We start from the raw sequence: 17,325 nt of genomic DNA, 5'->3' as shown, positions 1-17,325 counted from the left end.
TTACCGTTTCACATGCTAGCTCTTTCTCACTCACTCTTTCTCGCATACAAAGTACAAACTCACACTCAATCTCTTTCTCACACTCTCTTCAGTTCTCACCCACTTGCTTCCTCTAATCCCCCACTTAGAGTGTGAAAAAGAGAGGGGAGAGTGAGAAAGAGAGGATGAGTGAATTTGTAGCAGGCAGGTTTCTGAAAGGGTAAGAGAACGAACGTGCGTGAGGACTAGAGAGAGTGTGAAAAACGGGGGAGAGTGGAAAAGAGTTGATAAGTGAATGTGGAGCAGGCAAGTTCTGATTGAAAGGTAAGAGAACGAAAATGAGTGAGGACTAGAGAGATTGTTTTTTTTTAGATTTGTATTAAAGCATTTTAAAAAAAATTGAAAAATGAAATTATTCCAAGGAACAAGTGTCAACCTTAAATACGACAGTGAATGACATAGTAATAAATAATAAAATAAGCCAGAATCGATCATTCTCTTATTATTTTACACGCTAGCTCTTTCTCACTCACTCTTTCTCCCATACAAACTCACACTCAATCTCTTTCTCTCACTCTCTTCAGTTCTCTCACTTTCTTTCTCTAATCCTCCACTTAGAGTGTGAAAAAGGGAGGGGAGAGTGAGAATGAAAGTGAGTGAGGATTAGAAAAGATGTTTTTTTTGTTGTTTTTTAATTTTTTTTTTATATTAAAGCATTTTTTTAAAAATTGAAAAATGAAATTATTTCAAGGAACAAGTGTCAACTTTAATACGACAGTGAATGGCATAATAATAAATAATAAAATAAGCCAGAAGGATGCAGTCCTTGGGAAAGAAAAAACCCACTTCCTAGCATCCATCATCATCATAATAATCAATTTCTACATTTTTACGCTTTTGACATTAAACATCTGTTGTGTCTATTCTCCTGGTTTGTTCTTTTCACATTGACCCTATTAATTTATTATTGATGCTAATCATCCATGGGTCCGTATGATCTCGTTTTTTAAAATATCTGATTTGATTTTTCTGTATTTTTTTTTTTAAACTTGCTTTGTCACCGAGCTTTGACGGATAATTTCAAAACATAAATTTCTTCCCTAAAAACACACATAAACTGATGTATTCTGTAAAATCCAAGACGTAACAGTGCCCCATAAATTTTAGGAGCTTCTACGTTTCTTCCAACCAGTATATAGCTCAGGTTAAAAATAAAGCCGTTATAAATGTTCCTTATTTGAATAGTGTTAAAAAATTTCAAACAATAGTTCTAGTAAATAATATGACAATTTCCAAGATGAGGAAAAATTTACAGGATAAACAATTTCAACCTAGAGATTAGAGACGTATTTCACCGAGGACGTGTTTCTCTCTGTCTCACTCTTTCTCTTTTTTCTTTCTCTCTCTTTCTCACTCTCCCTGGGGGATGAAATCCGAGATGTAAATATTTCCAAGGTTCTTTCAAGATAGGAGATACACGCGAGGAAACAAATTGATTTACGTTCTTTTATTGACTTTGTTCCTGGCTATTTCGTTAAGGCCAAACGCATACAGGACCAGAAGGTCAAATGCCGATACCTGGTTAATTAAAAAACAACCTTTGTGAGGTAATTAATTAGTCTAAATAATTATTATTAATAATATATAAAATTTTATTGTATTTTTTTCCTCGGGTAAGTAGTGACGATAGTCTATCTGTTTTTCACAGCGGCGTAAAAGTTGTTTTGATTGCAACTTCGTTTTTGTTGTTAGTTATACCGTGATGGCCTATTCTAAGTCAGGTCAGTCTGTATAATTAGAATATTATAATTCAATCATTTTACATAATGATATTTTTGTGTTTGTAAGCTGGGCATTGAATTGTTTCGTAATGAGATTATTGTGTGTGTTATACCGAGGTGGCATATTCTAAGTCGTCAGTGTACAAAGTTTGATTAATAAGTACAGTCATTAACATGGTAATTTATTGTGTGTTACATCGATGTGACCTATTCTAAGTCAAGTCATTCTTAATAATTTAATTATTATATTAAAATAATTTCATATAGTGTTTTTTTTTTAATTACGTTGTTTCGTACTGAGTGAGCTTATTGAACATAGTACTGAGGTGGCCTATTCTAAGTGTCAGTCAAAAAAAATTTAATTATTATATTACAATAATTTTATATAGTGATTTATTTTAATATTAAATTGTTTTGTATTGAGATAAGCTTATTGAGCGTAATGCTGAGGTGGTCTATTCTAAGTGTCAGACAAAAAAAACAATTTATTACATTAATTGTATGAAGTAATTTTTTTTAAATTAAATTGTTTAGTATTGACATGATTTTTTGGAGTGTTACACTGAGGAGGCCCGTTCTAAGTCGTCAGAATTTACAATGTGACTATATATTCTAATCATTTGAAAAATGATATTTTTTTATTTATGTGTTTGTATATTGTCTATTGGTTTAGCAATTAAAGAACTTGACGGTGTGTTATACTGATGTGGCCTACTCTTAGTCTTGTTAGGTTTTAGAATTTTAACATTTTCAGTTTTTTAAATAATTACGTCCGTTTTTAAAGTGATTGAATTTTTGTACCGTTGGAATTTTTTCTAAAGATAATGAGCTGGTTGTTAGTCATTCTGAGCTGGCCTATTCTGCTCCATCTTGTCTGTATCATTTTGTTATTAATTTAGACAGTTTTATCGGAAATCATAGAAAATCATACTGAAATACTATAAAAATAACCTAATAACTATAAATAAATAACAAATCAGGCTGAGAATAGGTCACCTCTATACAACTAACAATAAGATTTCCTTTACAAAATATTAACAAAAGTTAAAAATGACGAAAATTATTACTAATTCGCACACTTTTTGAAATTGTTATATTATTTATTCTTGGTCCATCTCATAAATGTTAATATTTACATTTTTTTAAGCAATAGATGTTTTAAAAAGGAAATCAGATTTTTGTAGTTATACTGAGGTGGCTTATTCTTAGTCAAGTCTTAGAATTTGAACATAATTATCAATTATTTAATATAATTACGTGCGTTTTCTAAAGTGATGAAAAAAGTTTATCTGCTAGAATTTTTCTAACGAAAACGAGCTGGTTGTTCTGAGCTGGCCCATCCTTCTCTCTCTTGTCGTTATCACGTTATTAATTCACACAGTTTTTTAAGTTATATTATTTAAGTCGTAGAATTCTATATTCTTGATCTATCTCATAAAGCTATATCGTCATTTTCAAATTTTTCTTAATATTTATGATTTTTTTAAAATAGGAAATCAGCTTAATGTTAGCTATCCAGAAGTGGCCTATTCTTAGTCTAGTTAGTTTTTAGAATTTAAACATGACTTATAATTTATTAAATAATTATGTTCATTTTTAAAGAGATGGAATTTTTTAGTACTAGAATGTTTCTAAACATAACCAGCTAACTGTTATTCTGTGCTGGCCTATTCTTCTAAATCTTGTCATCTTGTTGAAGAAAATAATGAAAAATTATAAAAATAATCGAGACTGACAATAAGTCACATCTGTAAAAACAATAAGATTTCCTTTAAAAAATGCTATGACTTAAACATATACCATTAACAGAAGTTATTGTCAGTCATTCTGATGTGCCCGATTCTCAGTCTTGTCATTATTATTTAATTATTGATTCAACGAGTTTTTGTTTATTTTGATATGCTTTATGTCCTATTAGATTAATAAAATAGTATAGTCATTTTTAATTTTTATGATACTTTTTTAAGCTATAGATTTTTTTATTTTTATTTATTTATTTATTTTTTTTTAAGAAAACAAACTTATTGATAGTTATTTGTGGCGGCCTATTCCAATTTATAGTCAATAGGATTTTATGCACCTCGATTCTTGTTTTTTTTTAATTTTTAGAAATTTTTGAATATTAAATTTTTGGTAGATTTCTTGATGAGGTCTGTGGAACGATGAACCGAAAACGATGATTTGTCAGGTCTGCCTGGCTGGCCTATACGCTAGCTGGTCCGACTGGCCATTTTATAATGTTTTTCCATTTTTTTTGGACCTTTTTGGATTTTGTGTATTAAAAAAAATTGTTGGCCTAGCCTAAAGAATAGTTTGTTCAATGTAAGAGGTTTTATTCCAATTTTTTACTAGTATATCATCATATATGGTGTATTTAATTTTTAATTCCTATCGTTTTCGAATATTTTATTTATAAATTTTCTTATTTCCTCCTTCTTTTTCATATTGAGATTATAATGTTTTATTTTTGTCATTTTTTTTCGTTTTGTTCTCGGTCTATTGAGAACAGGTTTTTCCTGATTCACAGACAAGAAGTACAGGTTCGTTTTTTATACTTTATATTACAATATTTGTACAATTCAATCAACAGTTGTGGTTGCTATTTTTGGCTTTTGGTGTGAGTAAATTATGTGGTTTGGTAGTGTGACCTTTCCTGACCCCTGGGGCACATTAGAGTTGTAGAATTTCATATGGTCATATTGAATATCTCTGTATGTACAGATTGTCTATGTACGAGTCGAGTAAAATAATCGATAAATTTATCTTTTTGCTATCTGTGCTAATTGGTGGCGTTTTACGAGCTTCTGCGGAAAATGAAGACCCGGATGAAGTTAGATATGTGTGTGTGTGTGTGTGTGTGTTTTGTGTGTGTGAGTACCCGGCACATGCATGGTGGGGGATGAAATGTTTTTGTTGACCTCCCCCCTTCTTAGAGCTGTTTCGCCTCCCGGTCCGACGAGGGACGAGCTCATTCTCCGGCAGACAGTGGTACGCGTCCGTGTCTTTTCCTCAGTCCCGGATAAAAAAAAATTCGATTATTCCGTTTCATCGCTCTTTCCCGTTTTCGCAGCTATGTCCAAGGAGGGCGAGAAGGAAAAACGTGACTCGTGGGTCGAGATGAACGAGATGGAACGCCGGCCGAGGTTCCAGGTGAACAGGGTCGACGGCGAACAGGGCGACGAAGAAGAGCTGGACAGGCTGTGCCAGGACGAAGACGAAGACTATGTCGCCTCGTACGGAAAAAGCTTCCGACACTTCACCAGGGAGGCCCTGCCGAGGATGGATAACTACAGGAACATCATGTCCATCCAGGCCGCCCACCGGCCGACCCTCGAGGAGCTTCACAACGAGACCCTACACGGCAAGGTAAGACCTACCACACTCTTTTATTCGCAACCTCCTATTCTAGGAAATCCTAGAACCGTGCACACAAAGCTTTCTGTTTACCGTTACGCTTCTCTCGTAATTTTTATCTTAAGAGGTTTGAAGATTTTTACTCCACTATAAACCGCTTCCTGGGACGTTTGCGGTTTCACCGGCATCGGCTCGTGGAAGATCGCCAACCACGTGTTGATCCTCTGACAGCTCGCGGTCGCCAAACATTGACATCGCCTTAGAAACGGCTTTTTATCATCTTCAAACTATCTATTTTTTCTTCTTTCTTTTACAAATATTACTAAAAAATAATTTACACTACATCAGTGATATTTGAATTAACACAAGGTCATACACTAAATATATAATCAATGAACATGACTCCACAAAAATTACAAACATACCCATTTTTTTCTTTAACTTCATTCAAATTTTATTGAGTTATTTTATTGAGTTTATTTTTCATTAAGAACATAATCTACTTGAGATTTCTCCAATGTGAATATTAATAATTGCATGATGCTTGTAAAAAAACATTGTCTTTTATGAGAAATTCTGCTTCATATCAGTTTCGTTAAAATTTTATTTAATAATGTTTCACATGGGCGACTTTTGAATAATTATTAAAATTCAACCTGTTAAGACTTTTCCGGTGTAAAAGTGATAATTGTATGCTGTCTATATAAAAAAATAGTGACTTCTCTGGACAATTCTGTCCCCTATGAAAAAGAGCTAGAATTTTCTTCAATTTCATTGAAATTTTATTTAGTATGTACACTTCACATTGACAACTTTTGAATAATTATTAAAATTCAATCTATTAAGACATTTCCGGTGTAAAAGTGATAATTGCATGCTGTCTATATAAAAAAAAAATGGTGACTTCTCTGAACAATTCTGTCTCCTATGAAAAAGAGCTAGTATTCTCTTCAATTACATTAAAATTTTATTTAGTATGTAGATTTCAAATCGACAAACTTTGAATAACTATTAAAATTCAATATGTTAAAAACTTTTCCGTGTGAAAGTGATAATTGCAAGCTATCTATATAAAAAAATGGTGACTTCTCTGGACAATTCTGTCTCTTATGAAAAAAAGCTTCGTTTCATTAAAATGTTATTTAATATGTACATTTCACATCTGTAACTTTTGATTAATTATTAAAATTCAATATGTTAAGGACTTTTCCGGCGTAAATGTGATTATTTCATGTTTTCTACATAAAAAACAATGGTGACTCTCTGGACAATTCTGTCTCTTATGAAAAAGAGTTAAATTTCTCTTCAATTTCATTAAAATTTTATTTAGTATGTATATTTCACATGGGCAACTTCTGAATAATTATTAAAATTTAACCTGTTAAGACTTTTCCTGTGTAAAAAGTGATAATTGCATGCTGTCTATATAAAAAAATAGTGACTTCTCTGGACAATTCTGTCTCCTATGAAAAAGAGCTAGATTTCTTTTCAATTTCATTGAAATTTTATTTAGTATGTATAATTCACATCGGCAACTTTTGAATAATTATTAAAATGCAATCTGTTAAAGTCTTCTCCAGTGTAAAACGCGATAATTGCATGCTGTTTGTAAAAAAAAAATTAAATAACGTACGTTCCACGATGGAAAACATTTATTATTTATTAAAAACATTCTCTACTAAAGACTTTACAGATGTAAAATATGAGAATTGCACTATAGAAAAAGTATGTCTTTTATGAACAATTCTGTTTCCTCTGAAAAAAGAAAAAAAAACTAGATTTCTCTCCAGTTTCGTACAAAATTTTGTTGAATAAAATAAGTCCCTCTTAAAACAAAAAGTTTATAGTTTATAAAATCATATTGACTTCGCTGGTGTAAAAGGTGAAAAGTTCATGTTATCTGTAAAACAAAAACTATGCCTTTTATGATCAAATCGGCCTCATATGACAAGTCTAGATTTCGGTTTTCCCTTCGGTTTCCATCAAATTTTGTAAAATTCACATTGTAAAATGTTGACTATTTATCAAAAAACAATCCGCTAAAGACTAATCTCTCTCAAAAGTATATTCTGAGTCCTATGGAAAAAAAATTATCCAGCTTCATTCAGATTTCCTTTAATACATATGTTCCACATTGGAAAATTTTATTTATTTTGAACAAAACTGTTCCCTCATGGGAAAAATGAGAATTGCATGTTGTTTGTACCAGAAATTATGCTTTTAATGAGTATTTCAGCCCCCTATAAATAAAATATATTTTTTCTTGAATTGCATTCAAATTGTATTTAATAAAATGCTCCACATTGGAAATCGTATATTATTTATTAAATATATGAACTTCTAGAAATCTCCCTCGAGTGAAAATTTATAATATAACCTTTTCTTAGAACAGAGTATGCATTTTATGAGCATTGTGACTTCTATAAAAATCTTGATTGCTCTTCAGTTAGATTCAAATTTTATTATGAGTAATTCAGTCTCCTTGAGAAAAAACTAGGTTTCTCTTCAGTTCCATTTAAATTTGACTGAATAAAATATTGGAACACGTTGAATATTTATTAGAAATATAATCAGTTTATTGTCAGATATATACACCCTCCACATTATATATTTAATGACATGCAAACATCCTCCATGAAGGTCAGACAAAAAAACAACGAATTTACATATTTTACTTAAATTGATTCAAATTTTATTCCCCCTAATAACGTGGTATTAATTAGGCCAATATTTCCGGAGTATGATCAATTATGCCCTTTATTGTATTGTCTGCGTTAAATATTCGATAACGTTTGGTATTTATTTTAAAAAAATATTTATCCTGAAAAAAATTAATAAAAACACATTTTAAAAATATTCCCAATATTTTCCGTTCATTATGGCCAAGATGCTTTTTATGTGCAATTCTGTATCCTATGACCTTTGGAAAAAAGACATTTTACGATCCTACAAGCAATTAAAGTCAAGGTTTATTGAGAACACATTTTTTTATCATTATCATCATAATTAATTAAGGTTTTTAGTTGAGATTGTAATTGTAATATATTAATTGGTCAAGTGGACCATGAAATTAGTCAAGGAATTATCATCATATTTTCCATCGAACTTCGGACAAAAGCTAAAACCTGAAAATTTCAGGACGAAACAAAAACAAGACTTCATATTAAATTAACAGGTTAAAACAAAGGTTTTAGCTTAAAAATTCCTTTACAAAGGTTTAAACTAGTTTAAATTGATCTGTTTCTTGAATAATTTTATCAACTAAGATTAAATTCAGAAGATTATATTTTACGATTTTATTATTATTAAGTATAATCATTTATACATTTATTACATAACCAGTGATAAATAAATTATAGCATATTAAAAAAGTTGAACTTTATCGTATTCTTCAATGATCATCGGGAAAAAAATTTCAAATTATATAGTTTATTTAAATTTTTCAGAGTATTTTAAATAAAATATATCAACCGATCTTATCAATAATTGTTACGAAATGCTGACTATGAATCAGAATTTAGTTTACTATTTTTCAGTTCTTTAAAATCGTAAAAAATTTTAATTAAAATTAACATAAATAAAAATAACTCTTTGTGCTTTCTGGGTTCTTGGTTTATAAACAGTAAAAAAAATTTTAAAAAAATTGACATTTTCCACCCCATGCTGTCTTAATAATTCGGGACTTTATGGATTAATATGAGATAAGGTGTTTCAATTTTATAAGTCCCCTGTAGCTTATTTTATTGCTCTGCTTTTGCTTCATTATTCTCCTGTCATCTCTTCCAACCTCCTCTAGGTCAAATAGCATGTAATTCGTTTAAAACATTCTCCATCGGCCCTCAAGGTTCTTGTATTCAGCTGCGGGTCTTTGTCGTTTTGATGTTACTTCGATTTTGCCTGATTGCATAATTTTATTTATTTTTCGGATATAAAACAAAATTGGTGGTGCCGATGTGTATTTCTTGGCAATGTGAGACCATAATTTTTATGCTGATTAATGGCCTATTGGCTATTTGAATTGGTTATGTTTTAATATTAAAGTAAGTAGATTACTTACTATATTACAATCGTACATACTGACATTTTTAGGAAAAATGTAATTATTCAAAGAATTTATGGAACTATGTTAAACATAAGAATTTGAAACTTGTTTTTTAGCCCGTTAATCAAAAATTCCTTCTAGTACCTTGAATAGGATTTTTTTTATTCGACGTGTTCTTCATCAGCGAAAGTTTGATGATTAGTAAATCTGCCTTGTTAAGCTCATTTGCTGACAAGATTAATACCTTAGTCTTTATACAGAGGGTCGACGGTTTCCAACGACCGCGACATCCAAAAAAGGTAGGAAAAAAAAACAAGTTTTCGTAAGCTCTTATGTGATTAGCGACCGAAACAACTGGTTTGCAACTGGGTATTAAAATGAACTTATTTCCATTCGCATGTCAGTTGTTTGTCTGAGGGTGGAGACATTGTGTTTTTATGTTTAATAAAAGTACCTAACAAAATGTTCATATTTTTGAAAATTGGATCACGACAAAATTCGGCTTATTTTCTGCTTACGGAATTACAGATCCTAGAATCGTAAACAATATATATGTAAGATATATAATGTAGAGATGGATAAGTAAATTGGGATTGAGAAAGATTATATTCTACAGATTCAATTGATAGGGAGAGTAAGAAAGAGTGAAAATGAGAGAGAAAAAGAGAAAGAGAAAAAAAGAGAGAGAACGAATGTTATAGAAAGAAAGAGACTATGAGTGAGAGTGTTAGTGATACAGTAAAAATTATATTGTCGATTATTTCAACAGATTCGATTCATACGGTGAAAAATGAGGGAGATTGAAGAAGAGTGCGAGAAAGAGAGAGAGAGAGAGAGAGAGAGAGAGAGAGAGAGAGAGAGAGAGAGAGAGAGAGACTGAGAGGGATAGTGATAGTGTGAATGGCACTTAAAAAAATAATGAAAAACAAGTGAAAGAGACAGAGAGAGGCTCTTGCGTGTGAGCGATACTTTAAAAAATGTATAGTCCATCCAACATATTCGATTGAGAGAGTGAAAAAGAAAGAAAGTAAAAGTCAGAGCGAAAGAGAAAAAGTGGAAGTGAAAGAGCGATCGACGAAGAGAATGAAGGACATACAGACAGTCAGAGCTATGGAAAAAGAGAGAGTTACTGAGTGTGAGTGATACTCTAAAAAATATATCGTCGATTATATTCATCAGATTCGATTTGTGTGAGACAGAGAAAGAAGTAATGGATGAGAGAATTTAAATATCAAGAATACAAAAAATTATAATATACTGGAGTACAACAAATATAATAAGTGGAATATATTACTGTAATTTGAGAACAAAATTTAAAAAACAACTACAAAAAGTTCACTTTAACAAGCAACTTAATAGATTAATAAATAATAAATTTAAGATATACATGAATACAAAGGTAAATAACTACTGATTTGTTTCAGTTAATAAACTCAATTTTATCATTAAAGCTTTAAAGTAATACACGCAAAAATAACAATTAAATTCTATCGTAGTATCGAGAGTACTAGAGACAGTTAACATCATCCAGAGAAACCAAACGGGTGTAAGCACATCATATAGTAAATAATAAAATGAATATTAACATTTATAAAGAAACATATTAGATCATTGAAGAATAGACCGTTTAGTTTATGCAACTATTTATTTCTTTTAACGCCATATTCTTTAATGAAGAAAATTGCATTTTTTAGCCTGTTAGTTGCTACAGAATGGTCACAGTTTAAGACTTTTGAGAAAGAGAGAGAGAGAGAGAGAGAGAGAGAGAGAGAGAGAGAGAGAGAGAGANATGGAAAGAGAGAACCTATCTAGAATGATAGATAGATGGAGAGAGAGAACCTATCTAGAAAGATAGATAGATGGAGAGAGAGAGAAAGAAAGAGAGAGAGAAAAAGAAAGAGAGAGAGAGAAAGAGAGAGAGAGAGAGAGATTGAGAGAGACAGACAGAGATAGAAAGTCATAGAGAAAGGGAGAGACACTGCGCGTGAATGATACTTAAAAAAAAATATTGTCGATTATATTCAACAGATTTGATTGATTGGGAGTGAAAATGAGAGATAAAGAAAGACGGAGACCGAGAGAGAGAGAAAGAGAGAGACTTGAGAGTGATAGTGGGAATGGCATTTTAAAAAAATAATGAAAAAATAATAAAAGAATTAAAGAGGCAGAAAGAGGTTCTGAGTGTGAGCGATACTTTAAAAATTACATAGTCCATTATGTTCAACATATTCGATTGATAGGGAGAAAAAGAAAAAAGTACGAGTCAGAGCGAAAGAGAGAGAGACGTGGAAAAAGAAGTACATACAGGCAGTCAGAGCTATAGGAAAGAGAGTTAGTATACTAAAAGATATATCTTCGATATTCAACAATTCGATTTATGTAAGTAAGAGAGAAAACAAAGAAATGGATCAGAAAGATATTGTTTTGAAGTTAACAAAATAAAGAGCAAGAGAAAGTTAAAAATAAGATGTTCTGCAATAAACGTGTAACTTCAGAAATGACCTCTTTTTCGGGTCATTTTATATTCGTACGGACAGCAATTTTTCATCGGAATCCAGAGTGATGCTGGAAAAGGGTTTTTGAATAACGTGGTGGATTTATCAAAAGGATTATCCAAGATCAACGGGTGTCTTAGATACGAGGTATTTTTTAAGGCAACAGGGGAAATCCGTTGGTTCAACAATTAGTCAATGTGTGTTTATCGGGCCGGAGGTTTAAAAGTCTTATTAATACACTGTGAAAAACCATGATCCGAAAAATTCCCCTGAATAAATAACAAGCGACGTTTGAAAAAGTGAACTGCGAAAGAAAATTAATTCTGCTCGTGAAAACTAGTACTAATACTACTACTACTATTAATAATTATTATTTGAGGAGGTGACCGTCAAAACTTGTTGGTTCATATCTTATTTGTCAGGAAACGCAAACAACTTGTAATGTTTTCATGCTGCAAGTAACACTGTTGTCTGTATTTAATTTTACTTTCTTCACTATGGAGGAAATTGAGTTCATTGAAGTTTTAGGAAGATTTTCAGGAAGTGTTCAGGATGACGTTTTCAGGTTTTAAGGAGACATCTGTACCGACTTACGTTACGAGGACAAAGAAATGGGATATGAAGGTCGTGTGGATAGGTTGGATACGAAGTAGAGAGAAAGGAGCAATGGTTCCAAAGATTTTGGACTGGAGTGACTGGATTCTTTGGTTGGAACACTTGATTGAACTCCACAGTTTAGTTCCGTACGAACGTTTGTAGTAATAATGTTATTTTACAGTTAGAGCGTAGATCTGTTGTCAAGTAGACGTCGGATGTGTTTCCGTGATCTGTTCAGGCCTATTATTTTGAATTCGGTGTGAGGGTTCCAAGTAAGTCTTCTGTCGATGTCAAGTCCCAAATAGTGGACGGCAATGGTTGCTTATTGATGAACTGTGTGTAGTAGGTTGGAAGAAAGGTGAAGGTAATTTTTTGGGAATTGGTTTCGTTGAATCTGATCCTACCTTTCTTAAGCATTCTTCCAAGGATAAGATAAAGTCCAGGGGGATTTTGAAGGCCACCTGAAGGCTTACTGAATGGAGTGCATATGTGAGAGATACTCTATCGGCAGTGATAGAAATGCCTGATGAGTGAAAAAGAGAATGGGACCAAGGATGCTGCCTTGCGGAACACCCTCTTCGACATGCTAGATAGAGGAGGATAAAAGCATCCCTTGATATTAACAGATTAGATTATAAGAGTCTCCATCTAGCACAATGGCCCTACTCGGTTTGCGCAATGCAAAATGCTTCTCAAAACTGACAAATCCTTCAACTACTCTTCTAATTTGCTACGTGTCTATCCAATTTCATTTGGTTAAGATCGACAGGAATGATTGATCAACTAAGTTTAGAAGATGAACAATGTCGTCAATTATACCCGACCGTTTGGTCTTCTCATTCCTGACAAAAAGTATGAAAGAAGTAATTCATAGCCAACATTAGTGTTTTTATTTTTCTATAATAACTTGTGCAGTATTAAAATAATATTGTTCTGCAGTCTCTCGAACGAGCAAGATTCGGCTTAAAATCGCAGTTATGGTATGAAAAATGCTGAAAAATTTCATCAGAATACAATGATATCGCGATTTTTTCTCCAAAAAACTGGAACCAACCGGTTTTGGATTTACACTTTTGAACCTAGCCTAAAATCAATTATGTCATCCTCAATCTTCACAGATGAAGGTCATTATGGACTCTCTGACTCATATAGAGGAGCATAAGTATGCAAAGTCGATAATCCTAACAGAAGTCTAACTGCAATTAAAAATGAGCAATAGACAAAAGGTCCGATGGTCCTGAACATCAGTGCTATAACTTAACTGGTTAACCAATAAAAGCATCACTGTCAATGATACCGTGGCCCACTAGTAGCTGATGTACCGCTCGTAGGTCGCGAACCGTTCTGTGGCATAGGANTGTACCGCTCATAGGTCGCGAACCGTTCTGTGGCATAGGATCAAAAAGTACCTCAGCAGAAGGATAAAAAGAAACTAAGGGAACAATGGAATTCACTCATTGGACACAAACAATCCAAGAAACTCCCAGCAAAATGAAGAAAGAAAGAAGTAATAGAATTTATCAAAGGAAGCAGGAAAAAACTGCGAATAGTAACCACCGGATTCTTAACAGGACATTGCAAACCAAATGGACGTTTCATGAAGATAGTTATAACCCAAGACGGCACATGCAGATTCTGCAAAGAAGCAGAGGAGACACCTACAAACCTATTAACAAACTGTGGTGTTACACTTGCCCACAGAAGGAAGTACTTTAGGACATACAATGTGACCGTAGAAGAAATTCAATATATAAAACCGGGCCTTATAATCAAATAACTTGACGAATAGGACTCACCGGTGTGCTGTAGGCTCAGAACGGGGGATACAATGGGCCACATAACCAAGTTGCATGGCAAAAGGAATAGAATGCATCAGACAAAGCTCATGCGTCAGTCCAACCATCAGTAGTTGCCAAGCTCTGTTTCTCGACTCTTAAGAAGGTTACTAACAATAATAATCTAATAATCAGACTACGATTGGGTCTACCACCTTACACAGGCTTGATATGCGACAAACCCCAGCATGTGTATGCAACGGAGAAACGTGGCAGATGCCAGTCATATTCTGCCTTCACACATCGGGAAGAAAGGAAAAAAAACCCGTGATGAATAGTGATATCCCTCTACCCACATGGTATCTTGATGTGCAGGGTGGAAAACAAAATAAAATAGTCAGGACATGGGAGTATTTATGGGCAGAAAAAATAAAAATTTAATAAAATCAAAATAATAATAACACGAAATGAATACATACTAAATAAAGTGAAATAAAAAAGAAGAAGAGAGACATGACCGTATCCGAAATGGGCAAGACCAATAAAAAGCATGGCCATTCCAGTTCAATTTTATTTTCTAGTTTATTTTTTATTTACTAGTTACAATGCTAAATTGTAGACTATACCGGAGTTAACTTAGTGTTTTTAGTTATTTTTGTAATTAGAGTTCATTTATAGGGTTTTTGGTGCAATTTTATATCGTTGAGCATGGTATGATAAATAATAAAGTTAGGAGGGGGCGTCGGTGACCGCAACGGTTTAGGTGTTGACACGGCGCTCATTACTATAAAGTAAAGGTCCCGGGTTCGAATCCAGCGGCCCTACCGTATTTACAAATTTTTTTTTTTTTTTCAAAAACACCGGCACTCCGAGTTGACATAACCTCTGCTGTTGCAAACCCTAGTGAAAAAAAATTAAATTAAAAAAAAAATAAAGCTAGGAGATCAGGGATGAAGCCATGTAGGTAAAAAAACCAACTTTTTTTCTGACGACGAGCTTTCGGCTGTATTTGACGCCTTCCTCAGGACTTTAAAAACCTTTTTTTTTACTTTATGATTATCTTGGACATGTGGTCTTAATAGAACGAACCGGATATCCCAACCCAGCCCTTTGTTTGGGCTTCATCCCTGATCTCCAAGCATTTTTATAATATTCTTACAGCCTAAGTTTTGAGACATTGTTTCATTAAACGTCAAATTTTCTTAATTTAAAAAACGGCTTTTGAACAGAATCAAGGATATTTTTAGTTCAAATTGTTTAATTGGTATAGAAAATAAGACTGGATAGTTCTCGTCTATTTTTAAAAAATCTTGTTTTCTTTTTCGTAGTAGGTCGTTTATTCCTTTCATGCTTAATTGGCTGTTTTCTTAATCATTGTCCCATTGTCATCATTTCTCAGCCCTTTCCTTCCAGAGTGACGATTTCTGGAGCGGATATCGATGTGGGTCACCTCCCTGCCTACGATAGATCAAACAATCGGTCGGGATAACCTTGCCGTTTAATTAAAGGCTAACCTTGGAAAATCCGATGTCCTTATCTCGGAAACGTAAAGATTATATATTTCTTCTGCCTTTGGAGGTTAGGCGATTAAAAGAGGAGACGGAACAAAAAAAATCTCGTATTTTTAAGACCATATTTTTCCAAAAAAGCCCATTATGTGCCAACCGGTGATAAGAGAATTAAATCAGTACGATGCAGAAAACAAAAATAAATTACCACCTTCCTCCATTCCATCACGGTCTTGGAGGTTCTTCAAACAAAAGAACAATGGATATTTGTCCCCCTTTAACTGTATTTTTGGGCAAAATTTGTTTACTCAGTATATTACCGTTCTTAAAGTTATCTTGACTATTTAAAATATAAGCCAGATGGAAATTTAAAACTTGTCAAGTTGAACAGGGATATTTGTTGTTTTTTAAATTTACAAGCTGTTGTCCTCTAAGGATTTTTAGTAATTTTTCATATCGGCCCAATTAAGCGATTTACAAAAAGGTAGTACAATTCGCACAATTTTCACTTTTGATTATTTAAAGGCGACCACGTGGCTTCCATATGCGATAATTCTTACTCCGCCGGGCCTTGAACCAGCGCCAAAAAACTGTGGGATCGTCGTCTTAAAATCCAACGTTGAATGAACGGGAAATATAGTAAATAAATAAAAATATAAAGAGAAGCTTGAAAGGATGAATGTGTGCATGGTGGCTTCGGCTTTTTAATAGGCTATTGTTTTTATTGAACTTTCTTCTTAAGGTGTGAGAGGGTGATGAACCTATAGAATTTCGATTATTTGCCTGTCTTTGGTTTGGTATGCGATATTTAGTAGTGGGTTTTGTTTTCACGATATGAACCTGGCTAAATGAAAAATCGCACAAGCCAAACTGAACATGGGGTGAAATGCGTTAAGCCAAAAATCGCAAGTAATAACAATGAACGGAAATGATCGACTTTTTTTTGTTGTTGTATTCTTTTTAAGCTAAAATATATCAAATGTGACTCATTCGCCAACTCAGGGGTTTCGCCCTCACAGACGTCATTGCCTAAACGCCCACGGCAACGCGCACCCAGGCCTACATGCTTCGGAAACTTTATTGGTCGATTTCTGCCGATTTGTGTGGACTCGATTTTGTAATTCGCGACCTTGGATATTTTATATTTACATTTGACGGTTGATTTATTCAAAAAGTGATCCAATGGCGTTGGTCGTCGCCCCGTTAATATTGACTGTGCTCAGAAGAAATTTAGAACAGAACCCATTACAGTTCGTGGTCCCATTGATCAATTAACTTTTTTTAATTAATTAATATTTATGAAAGGTATTGGTTGAGATAAAAACTGAGCGTCACGAGCGGGATTCGATCCCCGATCTTCGGCTAAATACGCCGCTGCTCTACCACTTGAGCTATCATGACTTCGATCCGCTCGGACACTAACTTCCCATCTCAACCACCTTTCGAATTTTCCTTCCTTCTTGCCATTTTTCATCTCAACCTTATATAAAGATGAACATTTGAAAAATGGCAAAAAGGAGGGACAATTTGGAAGGTGGGTTGGGATGGGAAGTTGGTGTCTGAGTGGATCGAAGTCACGATAGCTCAAGTGGTAGAGCAGCGGCGTATCTAGCCGAAGATCGTGGGTTCGAATCTCGCTCGTGACACTGATTTTCTTATCTCAACCAATACCTTTCATAAATATTAATTAGAACAGAACATTGCTTAGTAGAGTTTCTGTCCATCGACAATCCAACTGCCCAATTCATAACTAACTTTTATCACTTTTATGACATTTTTTTGTATTAGGAGAAA

At 33.3% G+C, this 17,325-nt stretch overlaps 1 protein-coding gene across 5 annotated transcripts in view; it reads left to right on the top strand.

The window, feature by feature from the left end:
- LOC106669239 (solute carrier family 12 member 2) overlaps positions 1-17,325 on the top strand; it is an 81,064-nt gene that overhangs the window by 4,370 nt on the left and 59,369 nt on the right. For 3 of the 5 annotated variants that reach the window (XM_014398568.2, XM_014398570.2, XM_014398574.2), the window contains exon 2: positions 4,831-5,126. In XM_014398568.2, the coding sequence (XP_014254054.1) occupies positions 4,831-5,126 (296 nt within the window). Of the gene's footprint in view, positions 1-1,397; positions 1,587-4,664; positions 4,749-4,830; positions 5,127-17,325 lie in introns of those variants that run through there. The other 2 variants (XM_014398572.2, XM_014398571.2) reach the window with 2 other exon arrangements.

The sequence above is a fragment of the Cimex lectularius genome, unplaced genomic scaffold, assembly GCF_000648675.2.
Source record: "Cimex lectularius strain Harlan isolate CLEC.00 unplaced genomic scaffold, Clec_2.1 scaffold216, whole genome shotgun sequence".
Taxonomy (NCBI): Eukaryota; Metazoa; Arthropoda; class Insecta; order Hemiptera; family Cimicidae; genus Cimex; species Cimex lectularius.
Note: the sequence above shows the minus strand (reverse complement) of the source record. Positions and strands in the feature narration are given on the sequence as shown.